At 39.9% G+C, this 22,259-nt stretch overlaps 1 protein-coding gene across 2 annotated transcripts in view; it reads left to right on the plus strand.

Annotated features, from left to right (window-relative positions):
* fstl5 (follistatin-like 5) overlaps nucleotides 1-22,259 on the plus strand; it is a 126,893-nt gene that overhangs the window by 61,022 nt on the left and 43,612 nt on the right. For both annotated transcript variants that reach the window (XM_061252033.1, XM_061252032.1), the window contains 2 exons: nucleotides 4,213-4,409; nucleotides 7,339-7,459. In XM_061252033.1, coding sequence (XP_061108017.1) covers nucleotides 4,213-4,409; nucleotides 7,339-7,459 — 318 coding nt within the window. The remainder of the gene's footprint in view (nucleotides 1-4,212; nucleotides 4,410-7,338; nucleotides 7,460-22,259) is intronic.

Genomic DNA, 22,259 nt, shown 5'->3' on the forward strand with positions numbered 1-22,259 from the left:
TCCTAGGAATTGCAACCTTGCTGTCACTGTGGTCTGTCAACATAGATTCAGTGTTGTGATGTGCATTTTTCCCACGGCCAAATTCTTCGTGGTTGAGTTTTTTAATGGATGGGATGCTCTGTCAAGGTGATTTTGTGCACACTTACAATGGAGGCAGCAACAATTATCACATCCTAACAATAACAATAACAATCCATCCTCCTGTCTGCCCTGTCAGCAACGGGCATCTGTGGCACAGCCCTGGACTGGATTGAGTCCTACCTCTCTGGTCGCTCCTTCCAGGTTGCCTGGGCTGGTTCGGTATCGACACCTCGGCCCCTCGCCACAGGAGTTCCCCAGGGCTCAGTCCTAGGCCCGCTTCTTTTTTCTCTTTACACTCGCTCCCTTGGCCCTGTGATCACTGCACATGGGCTATCCTACCACTGCTACGCGGACGATACCCAACTCTTCGTCTCGTTCCCGCCGTCTGATACGCAGGTTTCAGCCCGTATCTCTGCTTGCCTGAGGGACATCCAGAGCTGGATGGACAACCACCATCTAAAGCTCAACCCATTACATTACATTATTGGCATTTGGCAGACGCTCTTATCCAGAGCGACGTACAACAAAGTGCTTACCCATAACCAGGGATAAGTTCGCTGAAAGACCCTAGAGGTAAGTAAAATTTCAACTGCTACCTGTACAACAAAGATAAGGACAAGGGCCATTTTTTTTTTTTTTTTTTTGAACAAACAAACAAACAAACAGAGCAAAAGTCACCAAAGTGAACTATCCAAACACTGCTTACCTAGCCAACTAAAAATACCGATACAACCCAGGCAAGACTGAAATGATATTCATCCCTGCTAAAACCTCTCCCCATCTGGATCTCTCCATTTCCCTCGGGGATACCACACTCACGCCGTCACCCAGTGCAAGGAACCTCGGCGTGGTGATGGACAGCAGACTGTCCCTCTCCGAGAACATTGTGGCGGTGACCCGGTCATGCAGGTTCTTCGTATACAACATACGGAGAATCCGCCCCTTTCTCACCCCCTACTCGACCCAGCTCCTGGTCCAAGCGATGGTTCTGTCCCGCCTGGACTACTGCAATTCCCTCTTGGCTGGCCTCCCAGCGTCTGCCATCAGACCCCTCCAACTCATCCAGAATGCAGCAGCTCGTCTGGTCTTCAACCTTCCCAAATACTCACACGTCACCCCTCTGCTTACTTCCCTCCACTGGCTGCCTGTCATGGCTCGCATCAAATTCAAAACATTGGTGCTAGCCTTCCAAGCTGTTAAAGGGTCTTCCCCAGCTTATCTACAAAAAATAATCAGACCCTACACCCCTGCCAGACCTCTTCGTTCAGCCTCCACAGGCCGCTTGGCACCTCCCCCTCTCCGAACCTCCACATCACGCTCACGACTACTGTCTGTTCTGGCTCCACGGTGGTGGAACGAACTCCCCGTTGAGGTCAGAACTGTAGAATCTCTCCCCACCTTCAAGCGCAAGCTGAAGACACACCTCTTCAAGCAGCACCTCTCCCCATCCCTCCCTACCTCCCTGTGAACCTTAATTGTTGTCTCTGTGACTTGCTTTGTGTATCGGTATTTTTAGTTGGCTAGGTAAGCAGTGTTTGGATAGTTAACTTTGGTCACTTTTGCTCTGTTTGTTTGTTTCTTTGTTCTCAAAAAAAAAAAAAACACAGGTAGCAGTTGAAATTGTACTTCCCTCTAGGGTCTTTCAGCGAACTTATCCCTGGTTATGGGTATGCACTTTGTTGTACGTCGCTCTGGATAACAGTGTCTGCCAAATGCCAATAATGTAATGTAATGTAAATTACAGTGGTGTGAAAAAGTGTTTGCCCCCTTCCTGATTTCTTATTTTTTTGCATGTTTGTCACACTTAAATGTTTCAGATCATCAAACAAATTTAAATATTAGTCAAAGACAACACAAGTAAACACAAAATGCTGTTTTTAAATGAAGGTTTTTATTATTAAAGGGAGAAAAAAAAAATCCAAACCTACATGGCCCTGTGTGAAAAAGTGATTGCCCCCTAAACCTAATAACTGATTGGGCCACCCTTAGCAGCAACAACTGCAATCAAGCGTTTGCGATAACTTGCAATGAGTCTCTTACAGCGCTGTGGAGGAATTTTGGCCCACTCATCTTTGCAGAATTGTTGTAATTCAGCCACATTGGAGGGTTTTTGAGCATGAACCGCCTTTTTAAGGTCATGCCACAGCATCTCAATAGGATTCAGGTCAGGACTTTGACTAGGGCAATCCAAAGTCTTCATTTTGTTTTTCTTCAGCCATTCAGAGGTGGACTTGCTGGTGTGTTTTGGATCATTGTCCTGCTGCAGAACCCAAGTTCGTTTCAGCTTGAGGTCACAAACAGATGGCCGGAGATTCTCCTTCAGGATTTTTTGGTAGACAGCAGAATTCATGGTTCCATTTATCACAGCAAGTCTTCCAGGTCCTGAAGCAGCAAAACAGCCCCAGACCATCACACTACCACCACCATATTTTACTGTTGGTATGATGTTCTTTTTCTGAAATGCGGTGTTACTTTTACGCCAGATGTAATGGGACACACACCTTCCAAACAGTTCAACTTTTGTCTCGTCAGACCACAGAGTATTTTCCCAAAAGTCTTGGGGAACATCAAGATGTTTTCTGGCAAAATTGAGACGAGCCTTAATGTTCTTTTTGCTCAGCAGTGGTTTTCGTCTTGGAACTCTGCCATGCAGGCCATTTTTGCCCAGTCTCTTTCTTATGGTGGAGTCATGAACACTGACCTTAACTGAGGCAAGTGAGGCCTGCAGTTCTTTGGATGTTGTTGTGGGGTCTTTTGTGACCTCTTGGATGAGTCGTCGCTGCGCTCTTGGGGTAATTTTGGTCGGCCGGCCACTCCTGGGAAGGTCGCCATTTGTGGATAATGGCTCTCACTGTGGTTCGCACAGTGTCTCGAGTCCCAAAGCTTTAGAAATGGCTTTATAACCTTTTCCAGACTGATAGATCTCAATTACTTTCTTTCTCATTTGTTTTCCTGAATTTCTTTAGATCTTGGCATGATGTCTAGCTTTTGAGGATCATTTGGTCTACTTCACCTTGTCAGGCAGGTCCTATTTAAGTGATTTCTTGATTGAGAACAGGTGTGACAGTAATCAGGCCTGGGTGTGGCTAGAGAAATTGAACTCAGGTTTGATAAACCACAGTTAAGTTAGTTTTAACAGGGGGGGCAATCACTTTTTCACACAGGGCCATGTAGGTTTGGATTTTTTTTCTCCCTTAATAATAAAAACCTTCATTTAAAAACTGCATTTTGTGTTTACTTGCGTTGTCTTTGACTAATATTTAAATTTGTTTGATGATCTGAAACATTTAAGGCTGACAAACATGCAAAAAAATAAGAAATCAAGAAGGGGGCAAACACTGTATGTGAATAGAATTGCTCAGCTGCAGCACTGGGTTAAAAAAGTAATATATTAATCACAGCATAAACACCTGCTAGCCACCAGAATTATTACTGGGTGGTCTTATGATAATCTCTGGACTACTGGGATATAGTGCAATCTTCTTAGCTCAAATCTAAATGTAAAAATGCCAAAATTTAACAAATTGTTCAGATGTATCTCATTAAATGTATGGTATTAGAAATCTGCTCAGAAATGAAGGCTTGCTCTGCAGTAGACCCACACCGACTCCAAAAAGAGAATTAAATATCCCTCTGGAATATCTAATCTGGAAGTTAACTGGGTGATGCTACTGTACATACATAAAATGAAATGAATACTGCACTATTTTGCACTATAAAGTTCTAACCCAAAAGCGTAATCTTTTTTTTAACAAAAAGTATGACCTTGTAAAATGCTTATGCAATATGTGGTTAACTCCTACAGTAGGTGTATGCACAAGTCTCGTTATCTGATTCAAAGGCACAGCTGTAGGTCTGTTTTTTCTTTGCCGTCTGTGCAGTGCAAAAAAATACACACACCTAATTGACTTGCAAACTAGTCAATTAGGGGTATCATTGCCGATGTTGCTGTGTTTTCTTTTTTGACAGAAAATGCTTTTTTGACTGAAAAATATTCCACACGAAAGTACACCTCAATTTCACATGCATACGGATGAAAAACTGATAATTAAAAGTCTTTGGAAGACAATGCACATTAGCATATTTTGGCTCTCAGTGCTAACCCCATTTTGTCTAATGCCATTCCTGCAGATGACAAATGCCAGAAGAATGACTATCGGAAGCTGAAAAACATGGTGCTGGATCTGCATAACCAGAGGTACATCAGACAGGATGAGCCCAGTGAGAGTGATGAGAAGATGCTCCTAAAAAGAGCCTTGGTGGACCAAATGTTCAAGTACTACGATGCAGACGGCAGCGGACATGTTGACAGCAGCGAACTGTCGCAGGTGAGGAAACAAAAAAAAATACTTTGCATGAATTGCATGCAGGTAACATGAATTGACATTAACTAATGTAGTTGTTAACAAACTAACTACTGAGAAGTTGTATTTGTTTATTTTTTTACATCATTAATTCATGTTAATAACTACATTAGTTAATGCAAGTTCATACTGGAATGAAATAAATAGTTAATGTATTTGTTAAGGGTTTGTTTGTTACAAATGTATCATGTGCTGTATAAATGTATGCCTATTATTGTAACTAATGCAGTAGTAGCAAATACCATACATTAATTAATTAAATGTTAATTTAATGCCTAATTAATGTAATTGTACATCAATTAATTAATGTTATCAACAACATTGGTTGATGCCAGTTCATGTACTCTTATTTTAAAATGCGACCACAAAATAAATAAAAAATGACTTATATTGACTTATATCAGCCTGGTCAAGTGCAAGAAGCAGGAAAGCAATTTTCTCTTGCCTTTGAAAAAGATTGTGGCCTGCATCTGGCCTCTTTAGCATACTGGAGAAGCATGGATTGATCCAGTGATTTCTGAAGCATGATATGCACTCAAAATATTCAAAGAGTCAAGCCTCTGGGCATCAGAAAAGCATGACGATCCTTTGACTTATGTTAGCCGTGTGATGTAAAATAAGTACATACGGTATGAATTTATAAAAGACGATGCTTTATTGTATTTCAAAAAATGCTATCCTGTGGCAAAGTACAACTGCCTTACCCTGTTTTGGCATGTATAATGAATTTTCTGCCTGACAGAGGTCCCTTAACAGGTAGAGAGAGGGATATGCATACAATATTAATGCAGCTAAATGTCGAGACACTGGTTTGTGTGGCATTCATTTAAATAATTTAATAAGTAAGCAACCATTTTTTTCGGTTTAATAACCTTTCAACTGTTTCCAGAAGGGTCTGTAATACAGTAATATATTCTGGGGCATACTGATTGAAGCTCTCTCTGCTGGAATCTTCCGGAAATATGTAATGATGCTTCTGGTTTTATTCCTCTTGTTTTGGGAAGGACAAAAAAAATCTAATTTAATAGTATCTACGGACATACAGGATACATCTAATTTCCTGACTATTAAAAAACGAGAACAAATGGTAGGCTATGCTTTTCTTTCTCTCTGTATATTTGTGTAAACATGGTATGAACTCTAAATGGTTAACACAGATAATCCAGAATTTCATGATAAAAACAATTTAGAAGCCTTGAGTCATTCACCATCTACAATATGTCATCTCAGTTGTTAGACAGGCCAAACAACATGCAATTGGGGTAAAAATAGGTCTAAGCCCTAAGAGTGTAAAAAATGACTCAATTATAAAAGGCCATGGGGATTTAAACTGACATTTCTGAAATGTAAATTTAAAATCAAAGGATGTTGTTCAGAGGCTAATCTGATATTAAAATAGCTGTGGCTCAAATACCTGTCACAGGCGTTATTGCAGTGCTAAGTAAGAGAACGAGTGGTGCTAACGCACAGTCAGGATCTCTTCTGTAAGTTAAGGGGTGCATGGTAAAAAGTTGTAGTCAAAATAATCTTTCACCCGATCATGCATTGCGTTGTCAGCCATTTTAAATGATACAGTAGCTGTGCTACTGGATATTTCTGATTCTGACCACACTGGAGGTCCTTACAACTATGAACCCTACAAGCAAGCTTCACTTCCAACTGGCTGTACTGTAGCTCTCCTGTGGCACTAGTATGTGTTGAAAACAGTCCCTGGGTCAAATACAAATACAAGCTGTTAGTTGCGGACCCCAGGAATACTATCGCTATGGCATCGGCTAATGGGGATCCTTTAAATATACAATAAAAAGTAAACAAGAGAGGACAACACATTCCTCATCACCAGTGATCCTAGCACAGGTGCAGATGGCTCAGTGGTGACTCGAGAGGCACTACCGGCATTCAAATACCAAAGGAGAATATACAAACAACAACAACTCAACAACAGCAGCACAAATAAGCCGGCCAGAATGCATTACCTCAGAATACCCCAGTAGAGGAAACTACATGCCATAGCCAGCTGACAAGCCATTCCTCAGCATATGACTTTTTACTTCGTTTTTACAAATCATTTCAACAAGAATAATATATATTTTGTAATTTTCCTGTTATACGTATATGCTCATAACATTCATAAGTTAGAGTAGATAAAGCTGTAAGATGCTCCTGTGAATGAAATTCTGTTATGGCACCTTTTTCACAGTCTGAATAAAAAATATTTTTGAATAGTATGTATTAGACTTAACTGCTGCTCACTGGATGTTTTTGGTTCTCTGCAAACTCCAGGAGATCAGTAGTTTCTGAGGTACTCAATCCACCCTGTCTGGCATGGTCAAAGTCACTTAAATCACGTCTTCCCCATTCTGACATTTGGAAAAACAGCTGAACCTCTTGACCACGTCTGCATGCTTGTGTGCATTTAGCGTGCATTTAGGCTGATTAAATATTTTCATTAACAAGCTGGTGTACAGCTCTAACTAATAAACTGCTCACTGACTGTAGTTCTCTGCTCTGTCCTGAGACTGCAGAGAACTCAGACTGTCCTCAGACTGCAGACTGACCTAACATAATACTAAGATCATTTTATATCTCATACCAAGTCAATTCTGCACCTCAGTAAATTCCTAGCATTGTTAAAACAAAGTGCATTTAGCCAAAGTAAATAAAATAATTAAATAATTCAGTGGCTCAGACCGAAAGCTACTATTGTCAACCATTCAGTATATGCATTTTCAGAATTGTCTTTGACGGTCTTGTTGATTTCTCTTTCTCCTGCTCATATTTATTCTGAGCGAATGGCTTGTAAGCCAGGTGAGCAGACATCTGTAGGCAGCCAGGTGTTTGATGGCTGTACGAGGCAGGTGTTAATGGAACCGTTTCAAACTGCACACTACAGATCATCAAGCAGGAGGGACTGGCCAGGGATGGGTCTGAATGCACACTGTTTGATCTCCTGAAATACGACGATGTCAACAGCGATGAGCGTTTGACAAGAGATGAGTTCTACAGGGCTTTCGGTGAGTGCAGATTTTCCCCCGTAATGATGCTGTTGGTGCTTGAATGCTGAAGAGCTCAGTGTTTTTGCCAAAAAATAAAGAAAAAATCAAATTCACATATTATATTATTATTATTATATTATTATCATATTATTCACATATTTTTTATTTATCACGTTTGTACACCGAAAATAGATATCGTCGTATCAATTTTTGTGAAACTCTTTACAATAGTGTCACATCTGGGGGTATCTTTATTACGTCGCTGAGATGTGACCTGTTTATAAATAATTCTGCTTGAATGGGCTTTGTTGTATCGTAAAATACATTTCCTGGTGCATTTTGCAATTATTATTATTATATAATTGCGTGGTTTCTGTGTCGAATAGATGTATTAAAATATGATTTGGAGTTATATTTATAATTCACCGAAGACACAATTTACAAAACAAAGAAAATAAGTAGGAATAAAGATGAGAAAACCTTTAAATAATTTGCAGAAAGGTAATTGTAGGCACACTGGGCTGAGTACTCATCAGAGAATAAACAGTGTATTACCTCAACAGTATGGATGACTGAACATTTGCAATTGTGCTTTTATATTACAGCTTCATTACATAAGCAAGTAGAGTGCAGGTGAGCACAGCTATTCAGTTATTGCCCAGATAGCTTCAAACGTCTAACATTAAGACTTTGGGTAATGGTTAATGGTATATCGTTAGTAAAGTTTTGTGCTCTGATTTTCTGGCTCAAAAAGGGATGTGGCTCATAATTCACAAACTGATGTGGTTCAAGCCCAAACATCCTAGGATAGCAACGCATACAGTTCCAAAATCATTGACTGGCCACTGTAATCCTCTAAATACAGGTAAGGCAATGGAGGAACCTGTGGTATACTTTACTATGACTCAACTGAAATTATGCTCTCTAAATTGAGGCAATTATTCAGGGTGGTACTTCCCTTTAAATTGTTCAAAAGCAAAAAGCCACATGGTAGCTCATCCCCTGATAGATTAATCTTGAATTTAAATGGGTTTATGCAAATGCCTACAGGACCTGTAACTCACCCCAGCAGTGTTTGTGGAAACACAATAGATTCAGATTCAAATTGCGGAGGTGATATTACTAAACTGAACCAAATTAGCTGTAAAAATATACAGTATGAGCGAAAATACAGTCTATGCCTGCTACACACAAATGATGGCCTGGATTCAAACTGAGAAGAAAGGTTGTGCACTCTGTTTACTCCAGTGTAGTTTTTATAACCGACGTTTTAGCAGCAAGCTGCCTTCGTCAGGCCCTGAACAAGGTGAGCTTTCCTTTTTCACTTTGGCCTGGATCCAACAGGTTTTCTTTAAATGGTAAATGGTTGGCGCTGTACAATTGATGCTTCTCATTCACCTATTCATATACACACTCACACACCAACGGTGATTGGCTGCCATGTAAGGCACCAACCAGTTGGTCAGGAGCATTTGGGGGTTGTCTTGCTCAGGGACACTTGGACACACCCAGGGTCACAATGTCACATAACAAACATTTTGATGCGTGACATTTGTTGATTTAATTTGGGAAACTGTTTGCATAGAACAAGCTAACACTTACCTTTTAGCATGCCATTGTGAGTCACGAAAATTGATTGGATTTAGGTTGGTATTTATTATAATAATTTTAATTATCATGAAGATTATTTCCTATTTCGTGTCACTAAATTGACAATGTGCATGCTACAAATGGTGTGCTGTTTTTGTACATTTTCTGTTGGGTTTCATATTGCAGTACATTGTGTGCACAGAACTCATTTTGAGAATGAAATTGAGCATGATACAAATAGCTCCACATAGCCTAGTGTGCAATTATGGTTCTGTTGAAATTCTTAATTACAATGATGATAGGATGAAGATTTTCAATTGGTAGAATGACAACCTCCGAAAAAGCATTCATTAGTTTGATGAGGTCCAAATTTATGTTATGCCATTGGTTAAATCAGTCTGCATGTGTGTCATTATTCTGGTCCAATCCAATTTCAACCAGATCAATGATCGTAGGTAAATCACTCTGGGGGACAACACATTAGGCTGTTTATCTCTCTATATCAAGATGAAAATGTACTGTCCTATACAAAGAATGTACTGTAGAGCTAATATTGGTTGCTTTGGTTACCTTTAGCCATGCACTGTATAGTCTGCAGTCACTTTCTTCCAAGATTCTCATAGCATATATGAATAGCATTTTGAGTTTTTATTTCAACATTTCTGGAAATATTCGACCAAGCATGTGTTCAATATGTGCCTTTATGCTGTTTTACGTTATTTGATTTATGTCAGGTTATGTTATTTTGGTTGAGTGCGGAGTTTAGAGGTTTATTTCAGTTTCTGAAGGATTTAATTTGCAGCAGCACCTTTAACACTCTTCTGTCTGAGGAGAGTTTATTACAGTCGGCTGAGATACACTTTCATTTGCTTGGTAAATTTATCACATTTCTGAATTCTACACTCAGGTTCTGAATAGCCATTTCAGATGATGGATATTTTTTAAATTAGTCCGAAGAATAATTTAGTGAAATGTGTCAAATGCCGGGCGACCTGCAAGTTACATGACTGGGACCCAGATGGTTAGTGGGTGAAGCCCCGGTGTGGCCACAATAAGATCCATGCAGCTGTTGGGCCCTTGAGCATTGCTCCAGGAGGGTTTGCTTAGTCAAATCAACCGTAAGTCGCTTTGGTTTAAAGCATCAGCTAAATAATTGTAATGAGATACAGGCATGTAGTTTCTGAGATGGGCAATTTTGTATTTCTTTATTTAGAAGTGCTCAGTGGCTATTAAGCCATGGCTTACATGCATCTTAAAGAGTAATGTCTAATTAAATCTTAATTACAGTTGACTGTAACCTATTGAGAGAAGTCCCCAAATACTGAAACCAAAACAGTTGTTCTGTGAGCCAATCTCTCCAGTGTTCAACAGTTTGGGTCTGATTAATCTGAGGTTAACACATTGTTCAGACTGGTGGAAAGTGTGGGCCTGACCTGTTCTCAGGATAAAGTGTTATTTAATTGTTATTTTAATTGCTTTACACTAATCAATATAATCTCGAGAGAATAATACTTAGCTTCACTTACAAATACAATTGTTTTTTGTGGGATGTTAACTGAATTGCATTTAGTCAATTTCACTTATATTATATTAGTTGTGTTTCATTGTTAAGATGCTTTTAAATAATGAAATTAAATTGCTGCATTCATAAGACCAGATCAGTCCAAATGCGTTGTTCCATGGCACTATACTGTAGGCACATCCTGTATTTTTTCTAATGCTGCTATCGTGTCTAGCTCCATATTACAGTGAGAATACGGCATCCTTGTTTTACCTGATATAGCTCTCATCCTTCATTTCTGTTTTGCCATTTTTAGACAAACGTACGCCTCCAACACTTTAGCTGGGTTTATGATTGATATGTTTGAGCAATATGTACATACAAGGTTTATGTTTCTGGGAAACTGTCAGTCGATATGATAAAGGAAATGAAAAAAACTATACTATTCAAAACCGAATAACCATTTCATATTAACTACAGAAAGCATTCATATGCATTACATCAGCTTTTTAAAAGACACTAGAAAATCTGTTAATATTCATAATAATACTATTACAGCATGCAATACATTACTATACATCTAACTGCATCTTGGAAAAATGATATTGCATAGCACTAACACATTTATGAAACAGTCTAACCAAATAATGTTATGTTGCTTGTATTGATCAAGTCAGTGCCTGTTGAAAAAGGAAAATAAAAGAAAAGGTTGAACAGAGGTGCTGGAAAAAAAGAGAAGCCAAAGTAATTGTCCTGCCTAGGAGGTGGTTGTGGCACATTTTTGATGGCTGGCCTGAACAGTGGTATTCTAACACCTCCCACGTTGTGCACAGAATATTTACTGTGCTCTGTGAATAACGCTGCAAAATAAAACAACTTTCTGTACACAATAGTTCTAACTTCTCCTTCAAGGCATGTGTTCATACATTTCTCTTCTTGTTTCTTTTCTTGCTTTCATCTTGCATTGACATTTCAAACAGTTTCAGTAGGCCCTGACATTTAGTCGGGGTGACACATCCTTCACATTCTATTGAGGTCCCCACCCTAGCAGTCACAATAGAGAAGGGGAAAAAACCAGGCCATTCAACCTACTTTGGTATGGAAAACATTTCCAGGGAAAAAAAAAAAATTAAAAAGGGCAACAGCCTTTCTACCGTGCCTTCCATGTAGCGATTATGCGGGGGAGGTAACCTGCTTCGGGCATCGCTCATCAAACAGGGAACTTTGACAAACCCAAGGAAAGCTCCCCTTCCTTGAAGAGTTTCTGCTCCATATCAGATCTAACTGCTTTTGTTGTCGCGAACATTAAACAAAAGCTTGTATGAGAACTCCTACTGTAACTTTTAACTGAGAAGTAATCTTAGTATTCCGCTTGGCATTTTTTTGTGTGTCTGTGTAAATTTAAAGCATGTCGAAGAAAATAATCTAATAGAGATAATTAAGATAAGATAATCAGTAAATATTGACTACAATTGTATGATATTGGATACAAATGTGCAGTCGTACATCTCGTATACCGTGCTTATAAGCTTATAGTGTAAATTTGTAAAAGGAGCAGGAGCAAGTAGGAACAGGGAGAGTTGAGATCAGCATCTGTAAGAGGAGTCGGGGTGACATTAGCTCAGGAGGTAAGAGGAGTTGTCTGGCAGTCGGTGGGTTGCTGGTTTGGTCTCCTCCCCTGGGTGTGTTCAAGTGTCCCTGAGTAATGTGGGAGACAGTAGATGGCAAGATGGCAGACAGCACGGCGGCAGGGACGTACTCGGCGGGTACGGAAATTTCAGCTGCAGCAGTGGACATTGTTTACATCCGTTGCCATGGTGTGTTTACCATATGGAATGGGATCAAAAGAGTAGGCTATTGCACTACCTTATATAAGGTGCAAAAAGACTAAAAAGAAGTCCTCAGTTTGGATACACTTGATATTTCAGTCCCGGAAGAAACACGGGGAATACCACAGGCTTGTGAAACAGCTCCAATGGAACGAGGAGAGATTCCCTTCTTATGTTAGATTTAACCATTCACAGTTTGACCTACTAGTCTCACCTGACAGTTGAAGCTGGCTGCTATGTTAGCTAGCTAGCTATATTTTCTCTCTTCCTAGCAGCATCTAGCTGACTAGATCACTAGCTGATAGTGAGCTAGATCAAGGGATTATCATTTAGATAATAATAAAAGTTTAACACTGACAGATTGCGATATCATAATAATAATTCGTAATTTTCAAATTCGTCCTACCATCGGCGACTTTGTCTCATTGAAAACAATGACATCACGTTTCATCCTGCCGTCTACTGTCCGCTGTGTGAAAAGCACATAGGGTACCTAACCCCCCTCTCACCGTTGCTTTGTGTGTTTTTATGTGGGGGCTATTGGGGGAGAACATTGACTGATGTGTTTCATGACTCCATCTTGAAATAATTGCAGATGTCAGCAAACCTTCAAAGGAGGTGGTGAAGTCATCTGCAGAGAGGGTGAAGGGATTGGGGGAGAGAGAAGGGGAGTTTATGTGGGTTACATGATGAATTCTCAAATCTAATTTGGTAAAAAGTTAGCCTTGGCAGCTATGACAGAGGATAAAAATGTAGAGATGAGCCAGTGGGTAACTGGACAGGACAGCAGGATCTCTGGATGTGCTCCATCTTCTCGCTGCTGTCTGTGGTGTGGTCTGTTGGTGCATAGTTCGACATCCCCATCAAACTTCATGCCACTTCCACTAAACATTATGACACATGACTGATGTTGGAGCTTAGATATTTTTATATTATAACAATAAAATCTATTTGTGATTGATGTTAAACTAATATCTGTTTTTACAAGGTTATTGCATTGGTTCTTATCCAACTGCCTCTCAACAGCATGCTGTTTGCTGTGAATGTATTTCTATTTTGTTACCCTACGTGTTGATTAATCGTTTGCTTGCTCATCTGCAGTCTACATATATAGTGCTTTACAGCATGGGTTATGACAAACCATAATCAACATCTGTGCTTCAACTCTATTTAGACTGCCTTCTGGTTTAACAAACCCTGAAATTTGCGAAATTATTTCGGGCTAACTACTCCTACTTGTTATGAAATAATATGCCCTCAAGCCCATTTTCTACTTAAATCATTAAATCAGATATTTCCCTCTCACGCTGTGGCACTTAACATTATATCGTACTCTAGGTTTATGTAATGACTGCTACTGCCGAGTGTGACTACTATCCCGGCCCTTTGCCTATACCTTTGTGTATGCTTCGTCTTTTGTGTTTTTTGGATTTTGTGATGTGTGCTGAATTTTGATTAGATTAAATCCACTTTATTTATCGGCCCTGATCCTCTATTGTGAGGCAAAGTATATTTTGTATTCTATCCTGCATTTACCAAGTGAAGTATCTGGAGTTATTGGCTTTAATTGATCAATTGCGTGCTGAGTAACAATGAAAGCACGCAATTGAGTCTTAAGTGAACCATTTGCATGGGGGGAAAGTTTAGCTGTATTTAAATGTCTTGCTGTATTAAAGTTTAGTTTATTAGTCTTAAATTAAGCTACCAATAAAATAATACAGTGGTTTGAAGATAATACAGTTTAATTGCTTTTAGTTGTGAGCATCCATTGAAGTTCATTAGTCAGGGCTTTATGAAAGTGTAGTTTGTGCGATTGTTGTGGTAAGCGTTTTACAAGGTCAGAGAAGCTCTTGGCCTTTTTTGTTATGATTTTTTGTTTTAATTAACTCCCCAATGTGACATGTACTTGCAATTTATGTACTGTACTAAATAATACATGCATATGGCACTAAAGTGAATATCTTGGAAATGTGCAATTAAACTTTTTGGTAATTGTGTTGGACTAATTATAATAATTTGATCCACAAACATGTTACATAGAATATAACATTTAATCTAGTTAGATATTGGGAAATTGGTCTTTTGGAGTAATTGGTCCTTTGGAGTTCTGACATAAGTTTTCTTATGTCAGAACTTTATATTGTAAAGTTAAGATGGACTGAGGATTGGAACAAGATATGAAATTGGGGTTGATGACCCGGGTGAAACAAAGCACAATGCATGTTTTCAAGAAGCAAGCAAGCAAATAAGGAATGTGTGTGTGTTATGAAATAGTTATGTATATTCAATGAGAAAGATAAAAAACAAAATCAAGATTTGACCTTTATTCAACAATATGCAAAGGCGCCTGATGAGACAACAGATTACATGTCTGTTTTTGTAAACAAAGTAAATAAGTAAATACATAGTGTAGCACGGGGGTGCAGGGGGTAGTGGTATCACCTCACAGCGAGGTGTTCCTTGGTTTGATTCATCACTCAGGGCCTTTCTGTGTGGAGTTTGCATGTTCTCCCCGTGTCTGTGTGGGTTTTCTCTGGTTTCCCCGGTTTCTCCGGTTTCCTCCAACAGTCCAAAGACATGCAGGTTAGGCTAAATGGAGACTCTAAACTGCCAATTGGTGTGTGAGTGAATAGTGTGTGTACCTTGCAAATGGTGACCTGTCCAGGGTGTATTCCTGCCAATGTGTGCTCTGAGACCCTTACCAGGAATAAACGGTTTAGATAATAGATGGATGGATAGATGGATGGATAAATAAATAAATAAGTGAATAACAGTATTTGCACAATAGTCTCCTCAAGGCACCAAACAATGACCAAACAATTGATTGATTGATTGATTGATTGAATGATTGATTAATCAATTTATTTGTTCATTCATCATTCATAGTCCCATACTGGATACCAGATTTAAATAGGAGGGCATTGCACTCAATTCTTTGCGAATCAATTCTCTGCACTTTACAGTTCTTCAATTTGGCTTGTATGGTAAAGCTGAAACTGGAAGTACTGATATAAATAACTTACCTTGGAAAAAACAGGCTCTATGAGATACTGCAGTCTATTTTATGCGAGTGTGGCACAATCAGTTCTGTATTACATTAAACCATAATATTTTATATTATATTATAAAGTATTATATCATGAACCAGACAGTAGTAATGCATAAATTGTTAATTGTAGTATTGTGTTAGGGTGTATTTACTCAAATACATAAACAGTTATGTGAATGGGCGTTGTTGACTGACTGATTCATTAATTCATTATTCTACACTAGGTGCGAGTATAAGCTACTTGAAGTATAAGATGATTTTTCTATGAGAAGAAAGTATTGCAGACTGTTCTGAACACTACATAGTGATTCAGTATGGCGAAGCTAAACTATAAGCACTCATCTAAATAAACAGGCTCTAACTTATATGAGACACTGTCGCCTATTCTCTGGCAATGGGGAATCATCTGCATTGTGCATTGCACTGTAAACCATGCATTAGTAATTACATGCATTAATTGTTAATTGTGGTAGAGCATTAGCGCACACTGAATTGTTTACCCTTATTATTATTTTTGCAATGGCAATGTGATTTGAAGGTTGTGGGGCTGTATCAAGCCTCAGTCTCTAAAACCAGTGTTTGACTTTGTGAATGGTTTAATTTCCATAAGTATTACATTTTTCTTATGTGCATGCATGCGCACACAAACACTGTGAGTACAGTTTAATTAAAATGAATCATTGATATAAAATAGCATATTTAAGATAGCCATCATATCAACTGGGTGAATTATTTAGCGGGAAATTGGATGGAATGAGCATCGGCCAGACTGCTCTGAAATGACTCATTGTAGAACTGCAGCTCAGATTACGGTGGGGATCAAACAATTACGTCTCTTTGAAAAAGTAGGCAGATGCCTTGTATCTTTACTGCATCTCTGCATGTTAATCCCAATGTTTATGGAGACTGATGAATTATGTGATCATGAATATGGAATATCTTAATGCCTGAGGTCTTGTCTCTCAAAGTCCTTCATGATTTCAGGACTTTGGAAGGACGTCGTAGGATAACTTAACCCCATCCAGTCTGCCCCTGTCATCAACATCTCAAGTTATTGCTGCGTCATATTTATATCATACAAAAAACTGTGATGTAATAACAAACCCCATCTGTTTTGTATTTGGAGAGATTTGGGGACATCTGGGTGCAGTTTTAGGGAAACTATTGTGGAATTTGAATGCCTGTTGATATCGTTACCATATTTTGTACATGAGTTGAAATCAAGTTTGTGTAGAAATATAAAATAGTTCTCCGTTAGTCCTTGACTTAGAAATTGAGATATTCGGTGCTAAACTATAAAAACATGAGGCGTTTTTGTCACTTTTGGGTTTTTTGTGTGACTTTTGTGTACGCTGTACACAACATAAATTTGTCTCAAGTATTCAACCATGTGTGTGCCGTAATTATTTTGAGATATTGACAGTTTTATAGGACCAAATAGGTGGGAATTGCCCTCTAGGGGGGGCAAAGTGGAAAGGCTTAATTTGGCTCAGTTCCATAGCCCACAATCAGGCCAGCCTCCTTCCTTCTTATACTCTCCCAGCTCATCCATTGTCCCTGCTTTGCTTGTGAAGTAGCTTTCACTCACCTGTCTGCTTCTTCTTCCAGCCAGATGTTACTAATTACCATCTTCCTCCTCTCTGACAGCGTAGCTTTAGCCTGTGAATTTCCTGTGTCACTGATCCCACTCACCCCCCCCCCCCCCCCCCCCCCCCTTTTGTACCAGACCAACCACATCTCTATGTTGCAGTGCTTTTTAAGGTTGGACTGCCTCCCTTGGGTTCCATTTCCTCCCTGTTTCTACTACTGAAACTGTATTATTTCAAACCCCCTTTGCACACTTGCACTTCCTCTACAAGACTAGTCACTGGCAGCTCCAAAATTCCCTTACCATATAATGCAACACTTCTTAAGCATGGTGGCACTCCCTGCCATTTCCTAATTACCTTGCTACTCATCCTCTTTAGTTTCTCCCCCTCCGTGACAGCAAGTTCATACACAGTCAACGGCCACTTAATATGCAGTAACAATTAAAATTCCAGGATCCACAATTTCAGGTTTCTGGGCAGAAAAAGCCTATCAATAGGTATGCAACTGTGAGCCAATATCACTGATATTGCTAATGGACCAATGCTAGGAAGTGCTGCTCAATTTTTATCTGTAATTGTTGAAGTTTCACAGAGGAATTACAGTTTTAGTGAATACATTATGAAGGCCTTTGAGCTGAAGAGCTCACTAGATGTAAAGTGAAGCCACACTGAGTGTGAATTATAATAGACAGACCATTTATTAATGGAGCTGTTAGGCGGGCATTCCTTGAATTTTCAACACAGCCTGGGTGGGTGGCACTGGAATGCACTGACAGTTTGAACAGAGAACCATCACTTCTCATTATCAACTTTGCAGTCCTGAACTGTCTAGTAGCACCATGCCATAATTCTCATCACATTCAGTCTGCCATCTAGCCATGCCAGTTTTGAGAAGTAAGAATAGTCTGATGCTAACTGAGATGCTTTTGAAAATATCAAACAGGTTGATTCAAACTATTACCTTCGGGGTGAGGAGTGAAGCAGATACTATTAGGAAGTCAGTGAGAGAGAAAGGATTTATGTTTCAAATATAGCCGCTGCCACAATAACAATTAACGGACATCCAGTGCTTTAGGCTGATTCTCGGTTGCCATTGAGAGCTTTAATGGTTGTAAATTGACCTCATAATGCGGGGCTTATTTTAGACTGTACATGACTGCACGCAGGGGTGTTATCAAAACCTAAGTATCACTTACAGTAGGTTTCACTTAAGCATTAGCTTATCTCAAGTGATACTAAATCCTGGATATTATATTGCTTACTGATGTCATATTTTTTTGCCATTCAATGTAAGTTTTCCAATGATTTAAAAAGTGGTGATCACATTATAATACATCACAGTTATGTAGCTGATGCTTTTGTTCAAAGTGACCCCCCCCCCCCCCTTCCCCGGATTGTCAGGCAATGTGGGGTTAAGGGCCTTGCTCAAGGGCCCTACAGCTGTACAGATTTCATCGTGGTCCCAGTCATGTACCTTAGCCACTAATTATGATTTAACATGCAACACAGATTTAAATTTTACTTTCAGTATAAACTTGATTTTGTTCCATTTGATCCAAAAAGGCGGCATGGATGGTGCAGTGGGTAGCACTGCCGTCTCACAGCAAGGAGGTCCTGGGTTCGAATCCCCGTCAGCCGGGGCCTCTCTGTGCGGAGTTCTCCCCATGTTTGCGTGGGTTTCCTCTGGATACTCCGGTTTCCTCCCACTGTCCAAAGACATGCAGGTTAGGCTGATTGGAGAGTCTAAATTGCCCATAGGTATGAGTGTGTGAGTGAATGGTGTGTGTGCCCTGTGATGGACTGGCGACCTGTCCATGGTGTATTCCTGCCTTTCGCCCAATGTATGTTGGGATAGGCTCCAGTCCCCCTGCAACCCTGTTCAGGATAAATGGGTTAGTATAATGAATGAATGATTGATCCAAAAAGGCAACCTTTAATTTGAATCAATCAGCTGAGAAACAAAACGTATTATATATTGTAAAACAATTTTTTTAATATGAAATATAAAAATGGGCTTGTAATATGCAGTACGCAAGTCAAATTGGTGTTAAGCAAGCAGGCGGCTAATATTCTGCTGGCAGACTCACCGCACCTTCAAAAGAATGAAAAAAACCAGAAACAGTGTTACAGTGTCAGGGATGGGTTATTTTACTGCTGGAGGGCTGTCATTCTGCTGCAGCTTGTAATCATTTCATAAGAGTCAGTACTTCAGGTCAGGATGTGACATCTCATGATGTTTCAACTTGGGAAAAAACACTCTGGGCCAGTTTTGCAGAGACAGATTAAGCATAGTCCTGGACTAAACTGAGTTTTGTATATTCAGAATTAAATGTAGTCTAGGACTGTAGGCTTATTCTGTGTCCGTGAAGTTGGCCCTGCTCTGTCTCTCATCTTCAAGTGCTAGTTCTGCCCATCTGTCATCCTTTATCTTCGTGTAAGAAAAAAAAAACAAGGTCTTCTGATACAAAGTTTATTTACAGGAACAGCAGTCAGAAATACATTAAATGTATTGTTTATTCAACAGGGTCACACTGAACCCAGAACTTTTGCAGTGATTACTTATCCCATTCCAAGCTTTGATCCGGAACGTTCAATGCACAAAATTATAGGAGGATGCAGACAATTTTGTGACACCTATCAGTCAGGCCATCACGTACTGGCCATCCTGCTGTGACTGAATTAGCATGTCTGTTGACTCAAGTAGCTCCTAATCTCTCCCTCCCAGCCGTTATTCTACCATTGTACCAACTGTATTACAATATAATACTGATAAGATCCAGGGAATGTGTGGCCAGCAGACATATTGGCATCAGAGACAGATTCTAAGACATGTACAGTAGCATGGAAAATAAAAATTACAATTACATCTAACTTTTGTATGTGTATTAATGATAGCAATATTGTCATATGTGCATGCATGACCAGCCGTATGATAAAACATATACTCACCCCCCCCTTTCAACATAGATGAATAAGACGGTCTGAAGATCGCCAGCAATTAGGGCACCGCTGTCCCATCTCCTGTGCTCAGGACCATCACAACGTTCTCCTGGAGCCTGAGGCAATTATCAGTGTCTCCACCACCAGAGCTCAGTCCTTCTCTCCGTCAGGCTGGGCCGACACGCCTCAGAACAGCCCTGTGATGTAGCGTAGCTGTCCTTAGCACTTCAAAGACATCACCACACGCCCGCAGCCGTCAGTTCAAAGTTCAGCGTCACCAATGGGGCGGCATGTCAAAAAGAAACTCCGCCCGACGACAGCGGCGGGTGACAAACCAGGCGACGGCCGACGTGTTCGTCCTATGAGGTGGAGCTCGTTTGTTCCGTGGTTTTTACGTGAGCCGCGCGGCGTTGGAACCGGTCCAATTAGCGGCTTCTAAAACCACGTAGCATGCTAATACACCAGGGTCCCGAGAGGCGCTCCCAACAGCTGCACTGGAGATTTGGCTCACAAAACATAAGCAGCTCTGATGCACTGTGTAAATTACCATTCATTCCACTTTTATAGGCACCAGTCACTTTATTAGATTACAACAGAAGGTTTATCGCCGCTTTATTTCAAGATTTGATCCATTGCCAACTACGCCGTCTGAAATTATTGTTGACTTTGGAGCTCAGTTCCTATGCAATTCGCAAACATAAATCAGTTTTGCTCCAATTTACAGAGACGCAAAGTGTTTCTACACCGACCTGCAAGCCCGTCTTATCGGTTAGGTATATGAGTAACATTCTGTAAATCATAGAAAATGTGTATATTGAAATGCACAGTAAATGTATCTACCATTTCCAAGGCAAATTATATTTTTAAACAACAGAGGAATTGCAGAAGAGCATCTCTGAACACTCATCACGTTCAACCTTGAAGTATTTGGGCTTCAGCAGCAGAAGACCAATAAGTCAAAAAGTATGTCTAATACATACCTAAGAAGTGCTCACTGAGTGTGTATTTTCTGCTTTTTGAAAGTCATTCTCTGCTTTGCCCCAAGTAGGCATTTCAAAAGAATGGATATTGACAGGCAAAGAAAAATAAATACACTTCAGATATTTTGTTTTCATGGTGCCTTAACAGCAGGAACAAAATGGTACCCACCTCTACCTATAAACCTGTAAGCTTGGGTTTTTTTTGCCCCTTTTACGACTGTTTGCCCACCAGTTTTCTCAAACACTCCCTTTATTGTGTTGCAGGAGATTTACTGTCACCTAAGGGCTATACAGTACCTCCAGACCGCTATGCACTATGGATGCAGTCCAGACTAAATCACAGCTTTTACTCTCTCATTAATCACTAATTGCAGACTGGATGTTGATGGCAGGTCCACCCCTGGAGTGGGACCCCAGGACGTTCAGAATTTCATTCCAAAAATTGGCCAAAAAAACCCCACCAGCTGCGACCGGTTCCAGCTTTAGAAATGAGGAGCGGTGGGAGGGCCAAGCTAGTCGATCTATATAAAATTGCCATTCTCGCCGCTTATGGGCCTTCTGGATCACCCCTGACGGAGCCAGTGTGCACATTTTATTTGCCTGTGACTTCAGAATGCAATCTTGTGAGATCACCACAGACCCTCGCTCTAAGCTATTCCACGTCCATTAAGATACAGGGGTGCTAATTGAATGGTTGGGGAGGATATTATTGAGTGAGATAATGTCTGTGCGTTTCACTCCAGGCCTGCTGAGTTTGAAATGTATGTCTTGTTAAGTGAGATGCAATCGGTCGGATTTGCAACTAGGGCATGTGGAAGGGAACATTATCCCAGATGCACAAGTGCATTTTGTTGGACTTAGTTGATGATACTCTACAATCGTCACACATATGGCTTAATCAGGCCAAGATTCTGTGTTCAATGAGAGCTTAAATGAATATGGTGTGCATATGTTTATTTGCCAGCATGAGACATTATTTGGCATTGGGGCATATAGGTTGGGAGCCAACTTCACCAGTTGTCCGCAATAAGGGAATGAGCTAGTAATGGACAGTTATATGGAAGCCCTAACAAAGAAGAGGATGAGTTAATAATGGACAGTTATATTGAAGCCTTAACAAAGAAGAAGAAGAAGAAGAAGAAGAAGAAGAAGAGGAAGAAGAAGGATACCTTGGTCAATCATAATATTTATTAGTCTTTGTGAGACAGCATTGTCACTATAAACATTCCAAAAGTTAACATAGTTGTTATAGTAATGCTTAGTAAGTTATTGCATATACTGGACAGTAACCATATACAGGCTGTAAACTGTTTTTTTTTTTTTTACTGCCCAAATTCAAC

The sequence above is a fragment of the Conger conger genome, chromosome 8 (assembly GCF_963514075.1).
Source record: "Conger conger chromosome 8, fConCon1.1, whole genome shotgun sequence".
NCBI classification, from domain to species: Eukaryota; Metazoa; Chordata; class Actinopteri; order Anguilliformes; family Congridae; genus Conger; species Conger conger.